The 20075-nt window shown below is 44.0% G+C and overlaps 1 protein-coding gene across 1 annotated transcript in view; it reads right to left on the bottom strand.

The window, feature by feature from the left end:
• LOC311235541 (poly(ADP-ribose) glycohydrolase) overlaps positions 1–20075 on the bottom strand; it is a gene marked incomplete at its 5' end in the record, with an annotated part of 139224 nt that overhangs the window by 77778 nt on the left and 41371 nt on the right. The window contains 3 exons of the mRNA XM_084323009.1: positions 7633–7708; positions 7886–7946; positions 8202–8281. Of these exons, the coding sequence (XP_084179135.1) occupies positions 7633–7708; positions 7886–7946; positions 8202–8281 (217 nt within the window). The remainder of the gene's footprint in view (positions 1–7632; positions 7709–7885; positions 7947–8201; positions 8282–20075) is intronic.

Below are 20075 nucleotides of genomic sequence, written 5' to 3' on the forward strand. Positions count from 1 at the left end.
CAGATTGTTCCATCCTGCCCATGGTGACGTATAATTTAAGAAGAACACTCAATTTGAAACAGCCTAGAGCTCAAACCACACTTAAAAGTATGTCTGTGTCAGTTAAAGGAGTGAAACTCTGGAACAATATACCGGATGAAATAAAACAGCAGGAGTATTTTTAACACTTTGATTGCCCAACCCGAGTTTTCTCGGGTTTACCCCCCGCGGGTTGAATGCCCACTCACGTTTTTTTTTTATTAGCGATCTGAAATCATATTTCATCAACCAAGTCTACCGTTGGAAATTCAGCCACTCCAGGCGCTCAGATGTGAAAAAAGCGCCCCCTATCGTCTCCCAGATGGTAATTCACCCTTTTGGATTGAACTCAATGAAAATGAATGATAAAAAAAATCCCTGTCTCCACATTTTACTTCTCACTCACGCAGCCGGGGTCAATCAGCTCCACTAGTGAGCCTCAGAGCAGCGGGATTATGTGTTTTTACAGTATACATGGTGAATCAATAAAAGGATTGATTTTTTCTAATGGCGATCAGGAATTGGAATAATCCATTTGGATACCATCTGATCTCAGGTAAGGAATCTATGTTACCAGTCTTAGGATAATCAGACTCACGGATTTTCACGGAGATATGAGCTTTTATGTGATTATGTGATATGGCTGATTGACTGTGCGAACGGTCAGGAAATAGGAGAATCGATTTTCAGCTCGCGGCCAGAGCGTGCATGCGTACACATATACTATCGATAATCTAGCGTTTATTTGAAAACGATTCATAAATAGGCCGAAAAATGACAACGTTCTAGAATATTCCAGTAAAGGGCGATTATCATGGAATGTCTTCATTTTTCCATGAAAACGAGTGCTTTTCAAAATGCTAGAAAACGGAAATGAAGCGATAAAAAAACAATCTGCTACGACAATGTTGACTGGAAAATGAGTCTTTGATAAGCGACGGGCAGATTAGACACATAGCCATAATTTAAAACATAGATTAGGCGATATTAACGTTAACATTGAAGTGGTGCTGGGCATTCAAGGAGGTAAAAAGGAATTAGATTGGGCAGTGAAAGTGTTAAGTTTAAAAAGATGTTTAAAAACAGGGTTCTAGAATCTTATAGTAAAATTTAACCTACAATCTGTTTTTTGTTTTTGTTTTTTTCTACCATGAAACTCTGGTATTGCAGATGAATTTTTGATTTTCCTATGTTGGCTTATGTTCTTTTCAGGAACGTTTTTTGTTGATTTTTTTGTTTTTGTTTGTTTGATTGATTGTTTTATCTTGCAAACTTGAACTTTTTTCTTTTCTTTTCTGGATCGGTTTTTGTTGATTTTTTATTGTTGATTTATTTATTTTTTGTTTGTTATATTTTGAAAACTTTAACATTTTTTAATTTGTTTTTTGAATTAGGGGTAGGTTGCTCTATAAGCCTTCGGCTTCAAACCTATCCTTTTCGTATGTTTATTTGTGAAAATGTTGGAAAAATTATTTGTTTGTTTATTTATTTGTAAACATTCGAAATAAAATAATTCATTAATTCATTCATTCATGGTCTCCGGTTGGGAAAATCCCTGATGACCGGGACGTTCTCCTCCACTAGTACTGCGATGACACAAGCATCACTTCCGTAAACACACCGATATTGTCGGAACTGTCTCTGGAACCCGTCCCCGTCAACTCAAGTGCGTCTCACACCGTAGCTTCTGGTTGGGCAGACCAGTCACCGGATGCTTCCTGTTTGAGTCTTTCTGTTTATATGGTAAATTGACTGCATGTCTGCATTTATACAGCATGTTTCATCCCAAGCGCTACAACTTCCTCACATTCACACATACATTCACACACCGACGGCTGAGGCAACCATCTGCTCATCGGGAGCAGTTAAAAGTTAAGTCTCTTGCTCAAGGACACTTCGACATGCTGCCAGGAGGAGCTGGAATCTAACTGAGAACCTCCCGATTACCAGATGACCACTCTACCTCTTGAGCCACTGTCACCCCCATATTTTGGCGAGTAGAAGAAACATCTCACTGCACTGCCAGTAACCAGAGACTCAAACGTGTGATGTCATCAGGTATAAAGTCTCAAGCTGCTTCATAGACAATGAATTGGGGAAAGATGTTATAGGTGAAACTGAGAGCACCCAGGGGGATGTTCCGAGTATAAGGGGACATTTCCTGTTTCAGAACTGAGAACACTACTATAGAATAAATTCATTTGAATGTATAAACACATTCTGTGGGGCCACAAAATCTTAGTCAATGGAGCAGCTCCAGACTTACTTGATGACATCACACGTTTGAATCTTACTTCCCTGGTTTCTGGCTTTATGAGCAAGTAGGTTCACAAATATTGATTGAACTTTCCTCTGCCATGGAAATAACATATTATAACTTCATTTGGGAGGTGTTCCCCTTTAACAGGAAAACACTTTTGCAGTGAACACAAGCAAAACGCAACAAGACTACTTATCACATACTGTCTTTCTTTAACTCTGGGCGTTCCAAATCTTAAAGGTGCGAGGAACCCGTCACGGAAAGGGTCTCTAACTGCCTCTCTGTCCACCTGACAGAAGCCCCTGACAAGCTCATAGGGATGGTGGCCCAAGGTACCGTTGCTACTCAGACATCTGTCCCCAATGTCAAAATGAGCTCTCCCTGTAGAGCAGCACTCCCTGTGGAGCTGCCAGTAGCAAACATCAAAACAAGAGAGCAGTCATACTGTATGCTCCAAAGTGTGTGTATATATATATATATATCGCGTTATCGCCCGATTCTATTAACGCCACAATTTCTTTTAACTCACGATTAACTTTCAAAAATAAAATACATTTTTTTTATTTTTTACTAGACTTCACTCAGGTGTATTATTGATGCTCTCATTGATACTATGTTTATTTCTGAAGTGTGTGTGTGTGTGTGTGTGTGTGTGTGTGTGTGTGTGTGTGTGTGTGTGTGTGTGTGTGTGTGTGTGTGTGTGTGTGTGTGTGTGTGAGATATAGAGAGAGAGGGGGGTGAGAAAGATGAGGAAGGGGCAAGAGAGAAAGAGAGCTGGGAGAGTGTGTGTGTGAGAGAGAGGGGGGGTGTGTGATTAATCAGCCCTTGTGTGGGTGAATGTAACAAGTTCCTAATGTTTTCAACTAGTCCGCAGTAGCTAGTCAAGTCCAGAACGCAGCTGAACTCAGCCCAAAGTCTCTTCACTGTCCTCTTCATCTGCCCGTCGGCAACTCTATATCGAAGTATATTACTTCACTTCTCCCAAACTATATCACGCTGCCGTTTCCAACTCGTAGCTCACTAACGTTGTAATTACATCTCACTAGCAGACCAGCTCTCTCGTAATACACTGTGGCTGGTTTACTGCTGTGCCAACACACTGCCTGGGCATGTTGGTACACTCTACAGGTGCATGGGCTCACGCTGTCTACGGCGCGATGAAGGGACATATGAAAAGAGGCGAATGATAAAAATACTCATAGGTAAATAAACAGCGTGAATATATATCTTATACAAATAAACAATATATAAGGTATAGAAAATAATAAACGTGGACTTTATGTGTTAATCTGGACCTTCATAAGAGTATTAAAACTTGGAACTTGAAAAAGATCCGTTTAAGGTATAGTATAGTCACGGGTGCTTGACTCAAATAGATATGTAAAGTTGTGGAAAAAAATCAGCACACCGTCTGCAGTGTTCCCAAGTTTAATATACTAAGTATATTAAACTTGGGAACACTGCAGACGGTGTGCTGACTTTACAGTAAATTGATTGCCACTTGATGATCTGTGATGCCATTCTGTTTGTTAACTGTTTTGTTTGTTTGTTGTGCTTGTTTGTTTTTTTGCAGGGAGTTCTAAGGGTGTTGTATTTGCTTATTTCAGTACATTTCGTCATTCATAACGGAAGAAAGATCTTTCAGCCCAGACACTCACAAACATTGAAAACACACTGTTATGGTCTGAACACAGCTTATTTTCAGGACTGTCAGTTTTGGGTCATTTGGCCTGCAGACAGCCCAGGCCAACCCCATCTCCACCCCGCCATCGAGGCTGGGAGGCAGGCAGCGAGTGGCAGCCTGCCAGCCCGATCTCCTTGAACTGGTCATTCAACTCCGGGACAGTCGGCCAGCCTCCTAAGTCTGCGTTGACAGGCTGTCAGTGTCCCCCGCCCCCCACCTCACCAGAGCGTCCATCAATCCCCGGCTAGAGGGTGCCCCGGAGCTGGTCATGTGTGCACATCAGCTGTCAGCTCGTGGCAACCGGAGGCAAACAAAAGGTGAAAGGGAGAGGGGGCCGTCCTGACAGTGTAAACGCAGCATGGCCAACACGGAGAGGGGAGGAGGCCCAGAGGCCTCGACCCTGGTCCCAGCGCTCGCTCCCAAAGACATGTCACCCGCTCCCTCAAAGGTCTTTTCAGCAGTAGTAAGCATTCTGGGCGAAAGACTCCAGAATTTGTATGTGAGGATTCTCAGTGATTGTCTATAGCAGCTGGAGGGGTGGGGTGGGGTGCGGAGGCTGGCAGGGAGAACTAGTAGCATGACATGGAGTAACCAGTACTGTGTCTGTGGAACGGGATCCTGGAGGGAGGAGTCCCCCTCAACACCAAGCTGCTGTCTCTGAAGGACACTAGTGAGGGATATAGGACAAATCAAAATGCCGGTGAGCAAAGGGCTTCCGCGTACGTAACTCCGAAACGTAGATTCAAGAGGTTTATTTATCACATACATACCAGGGCATACAGTGAAATGCGGTTGGCCATGCCCGCTTCGATTGTGCAAGAATAAAATAGTAAATAAAAGAAGTAGAAGATGATAAAGTAGACATAAAGTAGACATGATAAATAGACATGTTTATAAATCCTGAGAGAATTGCAATACAATGTTGAGCTACGATTAAAGGCACTGGGGCCTATGTACACTACTATACAATATACAGTTTTACTTCTATGTCCCTATGCTATACTTGTTATTACTAACTATACTATGCAATAATCACAACAAGTTCTTTCTTAACACATTGAGTGCCAACAACGAGATATCTCGTTGTTGGCCGGCATGCGTTGAGTGCCAATGACGAGAAATCTCGTTATTTAATCGTTATTGCTTTTATTAGCAATATCCATTCATTTTTCATCAATCCAGCCTCACGTTATCATTAGGACTGTCTATGAGCTTGAAAAGGGCAAATACCGCCCCCTATCGTCTCCCGGATGGTATTGCACCCATTGGAATGGACTCAATGAAAATGCATGTGAAAAGAAAACTCCGGATTCCACATTTTACTTCTCAGGCATGTAACCCGAGACTACTGCATTCATTGGGGACCCTCAGAGCAGCGTGGAATATGTGTTTCGAGTACATAACGTTGGATCAATAAACGCGATCGATATTTGGAATGGCGATCAGGAATTGGAATAATCTTTTTGCAGAACATCTGATCTGAGGTAAGGAATCTATTTTACCAGTCTTGGGGTAATCAGATGTTTTTTTCACATATTTCACAACGTGTCCCCTATGTGTGTATATGACGTTAGCGCTGACCAGGTCATAGATAATCGATTTTTCAGCCTGCTTCTCTAGCGTGCATAAGTACACATATACTATCGATAATCTAGCGTTTATTTGAAAACGATTCATAAATCAGCCGGAAAATGACAACGTGTTGTGTGTATTACACTAAAGGGCGATTGTATTTTTTTTGAACATTTCTAAAACTTCCGTTTTTCAAAACGGTATAAAACGGAAATGTACAGATGAAAAAACAATCCGTTTGTTGCCTGCAAGCAAGTCATTGATAAGCGACAGGCGTATTAGACACAGCCATAATATAGAATATAGAAATAGCTCCGCGAAAATCATGAAATATCAGAAAATCACTCCAAAAAGGCTGGCATTCAAGCGATAAATAGTGCGCCCCCTGCTGGCACTCAATGTGTTAAAGTGTCCTCCCCCCCCCCCCCCCCTTCCTTTAACTCATTCAGCGCCAATCACGGAAAAAGTCGGCTTAACAGTCTGGTTTTAATTGTTATTTCTTTTATTAGCTATATCCATTCATTTTCATCCATCCAGTCTGATGTTATCATTGGGAATGGGTCTGAGCTTGCAAAAGGGCAAATACCGCCGCCTACGCCTTCCAGTTGAAATGGTGTCGTTTCTTTTCTGGGACGATCTGAGCCGTACGTGCAGGGTTTAAATACTCCGGCAGGACTAGCGTTTACAACGTTACATCTGCGATGCTGCCCCCCCCCCCCCCTTCATATGCAATGCCGGGCAATGTGGGACAGACTTCCACGAGCAGTATTTGGAATGGCGATCAGATAATTGGATTATTTCTTTTGCATTACATCAGAGACCAGGTAAGGATATAAAATCTTGCGTTGATCTGATATTTCTTTCTACCGCGATCGAAGCTGTATGTGTGTGTGTGGCTGTTTACCGTTGGGTGCAGGAGGTGGGGGGGGGAGCGCCGCGCTACGAGGGCCAGCGTTTATTTGAAAACGATTCATAAATAGGCCGAAAAATTACAACGTGTTTTGTGTATTCCACTAAAGGGCGTTTATCACAGAATCTTTTTTATTTTCTGGAAATTTCCAAAAACGAGCGTTTTTCAAAATGGTATAAAAACGGAAATGTACCGATGAAAAAACAATCTGTTTCGTACATGTTGACTGCAAGCAAGTCATTGATAAGCGACAGGCGTATTAGACACATAGCCATAATTTAAGATATAGTTTATGCGTTCGCAAATGTGCTCACCCTCCCATTGACTAGAGCGCTGGCACTCAAGCGCTAAATAGTGCACACCACGCTGGCAATCAAAGTGTTAAAGGGGCACTTCACCAAAAAACAATGCTGATTTTGTACATAATCTCACATACATCTAAAAACTCAAAACAGTTTTGCACACATTCATTTTCATTTAATTTTAGTCATTGAGAGTAAATGAGTGAATGAATGACCAGTGATGTCATCGGGACATTGAATCCTTGTGTTGTGTTAATTACAGCTCCATGAAATTATGTAGATGAAAAATAGCAATCCCTTGTCCTACAGGGACTGCTACATTATCATTGCATTGAGCTGTAACACAACACAAGGATTCAATCACTGGTGGCAGTGGTGGCCATATTCAAACTCATTTACTCTCAATAACAGTCAAACTAAATGATGAAATACCGGTATGTACAAAACAGTTTAGAGTTTTTGGACGTGTGTGAGATTATGTGCAAAAATAAATCAGCATTGTTTTTTGGTGAAGTAACCCTTTAAAAGTTTAAAGTGTAATTGTCACACATGACATCAATAAAGTGAAATCCTGATGAATTGAAAATGGGGGACCCTGATGTAAACAAGACGAAAGTCTTTCTCTGGTCTGCATCCCCTTAACAATTGTGTGTATTGAGCTGTACTGTATTGTACCCATTCTGCAATCTGTTAATAAAGTTTTCAATCAATCAATCAATCAATCAAATGGTTTCCTAGCTCTCATACAGTACCTTCGTCGGGGGCAGGGACTCCCTGGGGTTATCTACCTGAAGTATGCAAGTATGTCTGTCATTGTTGTGAGGTCAAGTTCATTTGTGCCGTGTCATGTGAGTTCAAAAGAGAGTATATCTGGATCTCTTCTCACCTGCAGCATGCCATGGCCATCGTCCTCAATGGTCCCTTCGCGTGTGATATGGAGCTTTGTGAGCAGAGACTGTGAGCTGAAATAGAAAAGAAAAAGTACAAATCAATTGCCCTTTTTTAATATGGACGACGATTTAAACTATAGATCTTCTGCTTGTTAAGTGTTTGGATTCAAGCTATTGGATTTGGTGGACATGATATGCCTGCAAATGAATAAATGGGTATTTCTTGATAAAACTGGATAAATGCTGCACCTTTTCCAATTTGGAGGACTGTCCAAACATTTTCTTGTGAATGTTACAAGTCCAGTAGGCCCTGAAAAAAGCAAAACCAAAAGACAAGAATATTGTTGTTTATTCCGTAACGATAAATATGCGTTACGTTTTCATTCAAGTATTTTACAGCTAGCTGGGGCAGTGGGGGAGGGGTGGGTGTGGTGGTACGGGGGAGGGCAGGCGTGTTGTGGGTTTATATGTTTAAAGTGTCTAAATTTTTTAATGTCAATAAATATATTTATACAATTATATTTTACAGCTTTTACAATACAATCCTGTAATTGTGAAAACCTACTTTGCTCTGTGACGTTTTTGAAATAGCACATCAGGGTTTTGAGCTTTTCAATCTTCCTTTGAGAAGTACCCTCGAACAACCTGAAGAAGAGAGGAGACTCCTGAATGTTGGATAGCTCATTTGACATTCCCAATATCAATATGCATCACAATATCTGCACATGTAAGAAAAACAACAATGAATAATCCAACTGATGTTCATCGCATTGAACTGCATGGTAATGTTAAGTACCGGTATGTTATCAAACTACTACTAAAACTACAAAGTGTAATTTGCAAATGACATTCCCTCAAATATTTAAATAAAATAAATGTCATTAAATAATAAAATAAAATAGATAAATACAATTTAGACATAATATATGTGCTTCATTTTAGACTAAATAAGTGTGCACCACAATATGATTTAATCACAAAAATATCCCATCAAAAAAACAATAAACTATTTGATGTATTGTATAATGTAATGCAATGTCATGCCACCTATGTTGGGCTTAGTAAGGCTGTCCCCTAGTCAATTAGTTGATTAATCAGTTGGTTTGGTCTTAAGTTGACTAAGCATTTCTTAGTCAAGGGCAGCTTTAGTGACAAGTGTGGCTAAACTGTGTGGGGGGGAAAAGTCGATAAGCGATAATATTGAATTATTGGCCAGACCTACAGTACATGACATCGCCCCCCCCCCCCAACCCTTATTCAAGTAACTACAGCAAAGGGAAACAGCTCTGTGTAACCAGCTCTCTGTAAAAGGCACAGGGCCTCTACTTTGGCCATGTGAGTTCAGTCAAGCTTTAACTTTTGATATGAATTAGTTCATCACTCGCTCAGTGTTCCCTTTCACTTGCTGCCCCGATTAGAGTCCTCCGCGGTTACGACAATGGGACCGCCTCGGGGCCCGCCATCGCAGAGTCCCTACTCATGTGCCACTTCACAGCACTCGCACAAAAACGGAGCAAAGAGTGAAACAGGGATCCCTCCTTAGGGATACATTAATGAGCCGTATGTCCCTTTTAAGGAGCAGGGTCCTCGGGAGGCAAAATGTCAATCCCTGGGGGGAAAAAGAAGAAAAAAATACCCACAAAAACTGTTGCCAGTGAGGTGCAGTGGGGGTGTTTGAATGCACTCCCAGCATTAAGGCCACCTTCACTCGGTCCTAGCCGGCTCTTAAGAACCACTGCCCCCCCCCACACACACACATACACACACACCATCACCCCTGCCAGCCTCGCATGCCATAACAGTCAAGAGAGAAGTTCCATGTGAGCTCAAATGAAATAATGACAAAAGGGCTTGATGCTTTGAGAGCCCTTCAGGGAAACTCATTCATCGAAGCCGATGCCTTTGCTTTCATTTCTCTTTTCTGTCAGCGTGTCCAGTAGAAACAATCTGGCATCATGTAGTCCTGGGGGCGACCTGTCATTGACATGAGCAGCCGTTGGTGAGAGCGGGCTTTTAGTAATGGAGGACAATATGGTCTTTGGGGGAAAAGGGTATTAATACATAATAATTATATAATGCCAACATATCCATCACAGAAGTGGAGAGAGGTTATGATGTAACGCGGGAACAGGCTGTAAGCAACTGTGCTGTGTAGAGCGTTATGGAGTTCCTTATCATCCGAAAAAGAAGATCTTTCATTTCTTCAAAGAAAACCTCTAATAACCTATTATTCTTAGAACTACTGTATGGCTACGTTCAGTGGTGCAGTCGTAATATGGGAACTGGTAACACGCCACGCCACGTGCACGCACGCGCGGGTACGTGCATGCGCACAGAACTGATTTATACACACACACGCACGCACACACACACGCACACACACACACACACACAAGCGCATATACGCAAGTGCAATCTTTCTATCATACAAGCTCTTCTTGCTCTCTATTTGTGTGAATGTGTGCGTGGAAAGCTGGCGCGCAGCACAGACGCTTGATTCAATATCATAAGCAGGTAGACCCCCATCACGAATTCCGAGCCACATTAGTATTCACCTCCACTGCCTGTGTCACACAGAATGAAGGGGGAGATGCATTCAGATAGCCAACACCCAGACATTTAGTCTACCTGCGCTTTTTGTTATGTAAAACGGTGGCCGGGTACTTAGTCACAACGAATGGATACAGCGCATTTTTGTGTGCGCGTACACGCGAGTACACATCCGTGCGCGATCGCGCGTACTTCTGCCTCAGTGATCTGGTAACACGGCGTGTAACCGCGTGTGACCACGACTGCACCACTGGCTACGTTCATAATGTGACTCAGATCAGTTTGAGCAGCACAAATCACATGGAATTTGATCTTTTCAATTCTGATTTGGGCCACTTTCATAATATGTGGTCCTAATTCAAATACAGGTCTGGTTTTCTGGTCATATTGGAATTTGTGCAACTTTTATGTCACACACCTTAAAATGACCTCACTGCTAGATTTCACTGTAGGAGCTTCTCATGACTGGATCACACTAACATTACATGTTCCAGGGGTCAATTCCAAACTCAGAAAGACTGCTTTTAGATGTTCTGCTCCAGACTCATGGAATAAACTACAAAGCACTTTAAATATTGACTCGCTGGTGACACTGGGCCATTTAAATTGTAATTATTTCAACCAATGCTAATATTTGTGTCTTTTTTGTCTATTGTAATCTCGGCATTATTGAAAATGAGGGCCCACCCTCAATAATCTCTGAAGATATAAATTCATTCATCATAATTCTGCACTGGTGGGAGTTATTCTGTGAATACGAACATGGAAGATGAAATCTTGCTTTTGTGAAGCCGTTCACGTCATGATCCCACCACTCCTGGCTCCGACTCCACAGAAGTATAGCATTCGCTCCACAAAAAGCCATAATTAAACAGACGTCTCTCTTTCTCCTCGTTATCATCTGCTGGTGAATTATCTGGCTTCCACTGCACATCAACCATGTGCATTTGACTTCCGGTTCCGGTTCGAGGATGATGTAGTCGCTCATTGCCACGTTGTTACTCCCTTTTTTTTATATTTAGTTTTAAAAGCCTCTTTTTATATTTTCAACTCGGTTAAACCTTTTTGTATACATCCCTTTATGTTTCCTACTAACTTTTTTGGCTGAAAGAACCACAATGGCAGCGAAGAGAACACTGAGAAATGAATCCAAAAAGGACGACGCTCCCGCTGATATAATCGCCCATTGCTGGGCTAATTGAAGAGCTCAGGCAATCCTTAACCAACGAAATCAGAGCGTCCGCTGCCTCGCTCGAAACCAAACTCGACAGCCTCTGGACGTCGGTTAACCCTTTATTCGCCAATGACGTGTTACCACGTCATTCTCCGCCATGCGTAATCTGCCAATGACGCCGTAAGGCTTCTTTGAGATCAATATTTCAAAAATCTGTGATGGCAATCATATTTTACCCACGGAGTCTTGAGATCTCCTGTTGATCTCCTCTCAACTCTCCAACGGTTCAAGAGCACCATCTGGTGGCCGATCGGCGGATCGCCCAAACAGGAAGTGACGCGCCGGAAGTGGTGCTTGCCCATATTTCGTCCGGGCACTCGCTATCGTTAGCGGGACTCCATCTTGATACACTGGACATCGATCGGTTGCAAATAACTCGATAAACAACATGATTTGGACGTATATGTTATTATTATAGCTGGGCCGTTAACTAGTATCGCGCGATAATATAATTAACGCATTAATCTAAAAAATAAAAAATAAAAAATGTTTTTTTTTTTTTTTTTACATTTTTTTTTGTACCTTTATTTACCCAGGGTAGGTTCGCTGAGCACATATGCTCTTTTTCAGGAACGCCCTGCTTCACATTCACACAGTTCCATTCACACCTGGGAGCTGCCCAGTACAACCACAGTTGACACCATTGGCCACTGAGCAACTCCACTGGAGCAGTTGATTCAAGCCATGTCACATAGTTCAAGTTTGAAATGATTCTTTCTGTTTTGCTCCTGAGAGTGTGCTAGATACTGTACTGTACTGGTAATATTATTTATTTGTGTTAACTTCTGAATAAAACAACTTATTAAACACAAGTACATCTTATTGAACATTATTTTGATATTTCATTACCAATTATCATAGCAAAACAGCTTTTTCAAACAGTCTGTAATGCATTTTGGAAACGGGAGATGGGCTCATGGTGTAATGAGCCACCTGGCCTGAGAAACATAAGGAGGAAAGAAAAAGTAAGGACTCAGGCCCTGTCCACACGAGAGTTTGGATTTAATATGACCGAAGTTTGAAAAAATAAAACTCCGTCCACACGGTGAACACAGGTGGACAACCGTGTATAACTGCGTACTCACGGCAGAGCTGGAACCCAGCAACCGATACATTTAGTACAATGTAATACAATGCCAAAGCAGTAGGCGGCGATGTTGTTCAGACATGAAGGCCATTTCAACCAATCAGAAAAGACTGAACGCTCACTAAACTTCCTGTTGGGTCGCGATCTGCCATTAATTAACTGAAGAAGAAGAAGTAACGTTACCGATATGAAATGGATGTAAACGTTATTTAACAGATTGCAGAATGGGTACAATACAATACGGCTCAATACAAACAATTGTTAAGGGGATGCAGTCTGGACTGGGTTCATTATAACAATAACTTGACAACACATGAGTTTAGTTTAGCTGCAGCTACATGTTTACTCTGAGCGTCAACGGACATCAGTCGATCACAACACTCTTCAACACAGACGATACGTTTTGAACAAAAGTTTGTTACAATCATTTTCATATAACGCTACTTGGGACAGCTCTGCTGTAAACACTGGTGTAGTTGGCTCTGCTCTAATCTCTCTACCCCGCGGTCTGCCGTGAACATGGGGAATAATTGCGACAGCTCTGCTGTAAACACTGGGAATAACCTCGGTTGCTATGCCCACACGCAACTGCAAAACCGCACAACTCCACCCTGGCCACCGGTTTCAAAAGACAGCGGTTGCAGTGTAGCAAATCCCCGGTTGTGTGTGGCCGAACAGTGCAACTGCGCACATACAATCACGGTTACATTAAACCCAGCGTTCGTGTGGACGGGGCCTTACTTCTGGTCATTATTTGGGTAGAACACACATATTTTGAATGCCTTCGTCAGGTTTTTTTTCTTTTTCTTTTTTGAGCCATTTTAATCTAGATTCATCTAGATTAAATCCAGGATTGCAGATAGATTAATCTAGATTAAAAAAATTAATCTATGCCCACCTCTAGTTATTATACAACCTGGAAATGGATCGCATATATCAACATCCCATAATCGTGAACTTTCTGCTCCACGCTGACCACCCAACGGTCAGAGGAAGCTGCGGTAAGTTTTATCGTGTTTGAATATTATGATCCATATAAACTGCTGTGATCTATGTATCGCCCATACTACATGAATGATTTAACGTCGGCCACGGACTTATAAACCCCCTCCGGTCACCAGCAGATGATGAGGCATGAAGCTTAGGACCTTGCACAATTGAAAGTTTTAATATGACGTCAATCGGTATCAAACTACATTTGATGATGTAATATGTATTTAGGGCTATAAATCACGTTCTGCAGAATGCTGCAGAAAACGATAAAAACATATTTATACTTTAGACCATATTTTTGTATGAATATGTGAATGAAAAAGTAGAACGTTGCTACATCCTAAACGATAGATACTTGACGTTGAATGGGCCATAGTAATGTCAATTTAGCAATACAATTTAAAAAGTTATAGCCCTGCAAAGAATGGGAACATCTCCATAGACTTACAGTGGTGGCAGAGAGGGGTATAAAATCAGAATAATCCCTGGCAGATAAAGGGTTAATGACCATGCCGAGCGTCTGACCTCTGTGGAAGACGGCTTAAATACTTGGACTGGCAGGGTGGACGAGCTAGAGGCTAGATGTACGGCTCTAGAAGAAAGCAATGATAAGCTAAAGCTAACCGGCGTCGAGTCCCGTAGCCGCCGATCCAATATTTGCATATTAGGACTGGATGAGTCAGTGTATAGCGACCAACCCAGTGACTTTTTTGCAAAGGTACTGGCTAATATTCTGGGGAAAGAGATCCTTCCTACGCCACCCGAGTTGGACCGGTGTTACAGGGCCGGCGCCAAAACAACAACTAGCTCCAGGCCTAGAGCAGTTATTGCTTGTTTACATCATTATCGAATAAAAGAAAAAAATATTCGGGAGGCACGGAAGAGGAGGGGAACGCTGGAATACGAAGGGAAACCACTCCAAATCTTTGGAGCAGCGTTCCCGCTACAGAGATGTCATGGGCCCCCTCTACAAGCTAGGTCTCAAGCCGTCTCTTCAGTACCCTGCGAGGCTTTTCATCACAACCAAAAACGGCGCGAGAAAACCGATTCCTTCGCCTGAGGATGCCGTTGCCTTCTTGAAGACCCAGGATGAAGAGGCCACGACACCGGCCTCACCATTCCGTGGTACGCGATAGTAGCCTGTTTTTGAGCCGTTAGCACTTCGTTATGGCTAATACGACGAGCAGCGTCATACTCTTCTCTATTTCTCAGTTTTTATAAATATGGTTAACTGTGTGACGTTGGGTATCGCCTAGATGCGTTATTTAAATGTTTCTCGACATCTGACATAAGGGGGGGTCGATCGGTTCTGTTTTGTATAACTATTGCATAATATTTTTCTACATCCACTATATGCTGGGGAGATAAGCGCTAGCTTTGTTTAAATGATCTATGACTTTTATGCGTGTCACTTACGCCTCGTCATGACTTGGCTTAATACCTCTGTGGGACCGTGTAGCGTTTTTTTTTTAATTCTGTGTGTGTGTACATATTTTTATTGGGCCTCAAGGATCCATCAACATTTTCAGCTACATTCTGCTAGCCACACACACGGCATATAGTCGCGTCTACGGCCAGCGTCAGCATCTGCTGTTCATCTGTTGTTGACCTACTAGTACGCTAAAATGTCAGACGAGCTGTTGCACAGCGCCCTCTCCTGACACGGCGGTCTAAATTGCACTATGACAATGCTGCAAGGTTCTGTGACCTCTACTCTATGCGAATCATAGGAAACAACGGACTTCACAGCGGAGCATCGCCCTCCTCCGGCCTGGTGGACGCACTGCACACGCATGCAGTACACATGTAGAAAGTTTCAACTGCCATGATTCTATCCATAGTGACATCACAGGAAACAACGGACTTCACAGCGGAGCATCGCCCTCCTCCGGCCTGGTGGACGCACTGCACACGCATGCAGTACACATGTAGAAAGTTTCAACTGCCATGATTCTATCCATAGTGACATCACAGGAAACAACGGACTTCACAGCGGAGCATCACCCTCCTCCGGCCTGGTGAACGTACGGCACACGCATGCAATACACATATAGGTAGTATAACCCTAACCCCCCCCTTCTCTTGCAATAGTTCCAATTCTAGGTTTTTTTTTTATTAATTTTTTTTTCTTCTCTTCTTCTTGTTTTTTTTTATCCACTTTTTCTCCCATTTTCTATATTTTCTCCCATCCCAATTTCGTATCATCCAATTCAACCCTCCCCTGTCACGGACGCTGTTTCTTGCCACCCACAAGCCGGCTGCAATGTGGACTAAGTCATACATAGCACAAGTCCCCTCCGGTACTTGAGGTAACAGCAGTCGCATCTTTTCACCTGCGCAGCTCGATCTCTCAGTGGCGAGGAGTAACGCGTGGGAGGCTCACGCTGCCCCCGACACTTCCTGATTCTACTGCGCAGGCGCACCAACCGACCTGTAGGAGTCGCTGACCACAACGCCCGATCCCCACCCATCAGTTTCCCACCCCGTAATACGGCCAATGTGTATTAGTACGGACGACCAGCTAAACTGAAAGCAAATGTGGAGCGCTGGGCTCGAACTGACGAGCCCAGCGTCTCCAGCATTTCGTGGCGAGCGCCTTGCCCACTACGCCACGTAGCCGCCCCTTCTTCTCTTCTTCTTGTTTAAACTTATCCATGTTCGTATAAGGTTTAATGTGAATTTACTCCTTACTCTTTTTTTTGGGAGTGTGGCAAGCAGCCACTGATAATCCACAGCCACAATAATCTACTTAGTTTAGTTTAATAGTTGTCATACAGAAGTACAGAATACTTTTATACAAAATGCTTCTTTCTGTTACGCTCCAGAGACTGTGCTAGACAAAAGATAAGTATAAAATAAAATAAAATAGTATAGCATGTAAAAATAGAAGTAAAAATAGAAGTCACGTACGTAGACACAGTGTTCAGTATATACATACGTACAATGTTCGATGCAGAAGATAGTAACTGAGTTACCGTACAATATACAATATACTATGCAATATACTAATATACAATTCTATATAGTGCAAAGCAGAAATGGGATGAGGTACAATTTACAGTAAGGTGTACTGAGGTATGGGTTGTAGTGCAAATCCTTTACCAATAAATATAAAGTGTGTCTAGGTGTTCTAAAGTGTGGAGAGTGGGTGCTGCAGTGTGTTGTTTGTTTAAAGTGAGTGTGTGCGTATATGGATGTGTGTGTTGTGTGTGTTGTGTTGTGAGTGCATTTGATGGTTGTTGCATAGTGTTATTGTTCGTTGAGCAACCTGATGGCCTGGGGATAGAAGCTTCTTCTGAGTCTTTCTGTGCTTGCCATGAGACTCCGGTATCGCTTGCCTGACCGCAGCAGTTCAAAGAGGCAGTTGTTTGGGTGGCTGGAGTCCTTAATAATTCTCTTAGCCTTACCCCTGCACCGCTTGTTGTAAATGTCTTGGAGAGTGGGAAGCCCCCCTCCAATTGTGCGTTCGGCTGAACGTGCCACTCTCTGTAGTCTGCTTCGGTCTTGTGCGGTGCTATTCCCAAACCAGGAGGTGATATTGCCAGTCAGGATGCTCTCTATTGTACATGAGTAGAAGTTCTTAAGGATCTTCTGACTGACTTGGAACTTCCTTAGGCGCCTGAGGAAGTAGAGGCGTTGTCGTGCCTTCTTCACAACACTGTCAATGTGTGTGGTCCATGTCAAGTCCTCGGATATGTGGGCTCCAAGGTACTTAAAACTGTTCACTCTCTCAACCGGTGCCCCGTCGATGCTGAGGGGGCTGTAGTCCCTGACCCCCGACCTCCTGAAGTCCACAATCATCTCTTTTGTTTTGCTGACGTTCAGGGAGAGGCAGTTCTCCTGACACCACTGTGACAGATTCTCTACCTCTTCCAGGTAGGCCCTCTCGTCGTTGGCAAAGATCAGGCCCACCACTACTGTGTCATCAGCTAATTTGATGATTGTGTTGTCGTTCCGCTGTGCCACACAGTCATGTGTGTACAGGGAGTAGAGGAGGGGGCTCAGAACACAGCCCTGGGGGGCCCCTATGTTGAGCGTGATGGATGAGGAGGTGCAGTTGCCTGCTCTTACCACCTGGGGTCTGCCCGTCAGGAAGTCCAAGACCCACTGGCAGAGGTCATAGTTCAAGCCCAGGTCCCTGAGCTTGGCTATGAGTTTGGAGGGGACTTTGGTATTGAATGCTGAGTTGTAGTCGATGAACAGCATTCTCACATAGTTCCCCTGCCTCTTGTCCAGGTGTGATGCTGCTGTGTGCAGCACATGGGCTATGGCGTCCTCCGTGGACCTGTTAGGGCGGTATGCAAATTGCAGGGGGTCCAGGTTGATGGGGAGGGAGGAACAGATGTAGCCCTTCACTAGCTTCTCAAAGCACTTCATGGCTATGGAGGTGAGAGCTACAGGGCGGTAGTCGTTGAGGCAAGCGGGCGTAGATTTTTTGGGTACAGGGATGATGGTGGACTTCTTCAGACAGGTGGGGATGACAGCCTGTTCTAAGGACAGGTTAAAGATGTCAGTGAATACCGGGGCCAGTTGGTCGGCACAGACTCACTTTCACTTTCTTAAAGGTCCTCCTCACCTCATGTTCTGTTATTCTGAACACTGAATCTCCATCAGCAGCGCCGCCCCCCCCCTCCATTGCAGTGGTTTGTAGGCTGGTGTTGTTATTCACAGCCTCAAACCTCGCATAGAAGGTATTGAGATCATTTGCTAAGGAGATGTCACTGTTCAGTTTGAGGGAGGTGCCTTTGTAATCTGTCATCGTTCTGAGGCCCTGCCACATACCTCTAGAGTCAGCCTGTTCTCGTCTAGAGTCTCGCCGTCTTGTGTTCATTCATGTTGCCTGTCACAAGCCCGGCGTTGTAGGCTGAGGTGCGCACTTTCAGAGCCTCACGGACGGATTTATCTACCCAGGGCTTTTGATTTGGGTAAATTCTAATTGTGGTAGAGGGGATTGTTTCTTCTACCAGAGTACAGACAAAGTCAAGCACCGTTTCAGTGTATTCGTTAATATTGGCTGTGTTATCACGTCGGAACACACTCCAGTCTGTGCATTCCAGTGCAGCCTGGAGTGTCTCCTCTGACGTCACAGTCCAACGCTTAACCTCTCGCGATACTACCGGCGCGCGCTTAAGGCTCTGTTTATACTTTGGCAAAAGAAAGATGGCGGCGTGGTCCGACTTGCCGAATGGACTAAGAGCCTGTGCCTTGTACCCGTTCTTAAATTGCGAGTATACATGGTTTAATATGTTCTCGCCTCTGGTGGGACAGGTCACATGCTGATAGAAATTCGGCAACACCTTTTTAAGACTTGTGCTGTTGAAATCGCCCAGAGCCAAAATGGCAGCGTCAATGTTAGCTATCTGTAGTTTGTTTACCTCGTCGTGTAGCTTCGAGAGTGCGACCCCAGTGTTTGCTTGTGGTGGAATGTACACTCCGATCATGATGATGGACGTTAACTCCCTCGGGAGAAAGAAGGATCGGCATTTGATGGTGATAAACTCCAGGTCTGGGGAGCAGTGGTTAGACAATTCCTTTGCGTTGCCTGGATCGCACCACTCCTTGTTTACCATGAAAGCTATGCCGCCTCCTCTCGTCTTTAGTGATTCTTCTGCCGTTCGGTCCTTGCGGAAAACGAAGAAGTGATCTGCCGGTTCTATTGCATGGTTTGGGACATCCGGAGTCAACCAAGTCTCGGTGAAACAAAGGACGTTGCAGTCCCGAATGTCCCTCTGGAATTGAATCCGTGCTCTGATGTCGTCCAGTTTGTTTCCTATTGATTACACATTGGCCAACAATATGCTGGGCAATGTGGTTCTGTGTCGCCTGGATCTCAATCCGTTTTTCGGACCCCAGCTCTCCTTCCTCGCCGTCTCCCCTTTTCCTTGCGTCGGCCGCAACAAAGGATCTCCGCTGGCCACTGTTGTTGTTCAGCAATCCGATCAAGAGAGCAATCCAGTCGGTAAGTTTTCCTTAATCCAATGTCAATGAGTGACTGACGGTCATACACATTTAATGCACCAACAGTTGGTGCAAATAAAACTCTTAAAACTATAAAACAGTGTTAACCACTACACCTGGTCCTGATTATGGCACCGCTAACAGAACGGCGGCCGGTCTTAGCGGTGCCATAATCAGGACCAGGTGTAGTGGTTAACACTGTCTCGTCACAGCAAGAAGGTCCTGGGTTCGATTCCCCGCTTGGGGACCAGGTTACCGGGTCTCCGGGGCCTTTCTATGTGGAGTTTGCATGTTCTCCCCGTGCTCACAAGGGTTTCCCCTCCAGAAATGGAAAAACATGCAGAACATATCGCTAACGCTGTCGCGTCGTCCCTGACGAAGACAGACAGGAGCACTTGGATTGGTCCCCGGGGTGCGGCCCACGCCACAGCCCATGTCTGCTCCCGGCTGCCCTTGGGGGGGGGGGGATGGGTCAAGCGCAGAGAGGCATTTCATCAGCAATCCAATGCGTGCGTGCGTGCGTGCGTGCGTGCGTGCGTGCGTGCGTGCGTGCGTGTGTGTGTGTCACCATCTTGCACATGTTCATCTGCATGACAAATAAAGACGTCTTAAAAGTC

Source organism: Notolepis coatsorum (assembly GCF_963971535.1).
Source record: "Notolepis coatsorum genome assembly, chromosome: 10".
NCBI lineage: Eukaryota > Metazoa > Chordata > Actinopteri > Aulopiformes > Paralepididae > Notolepis > Notolepis coatsorum.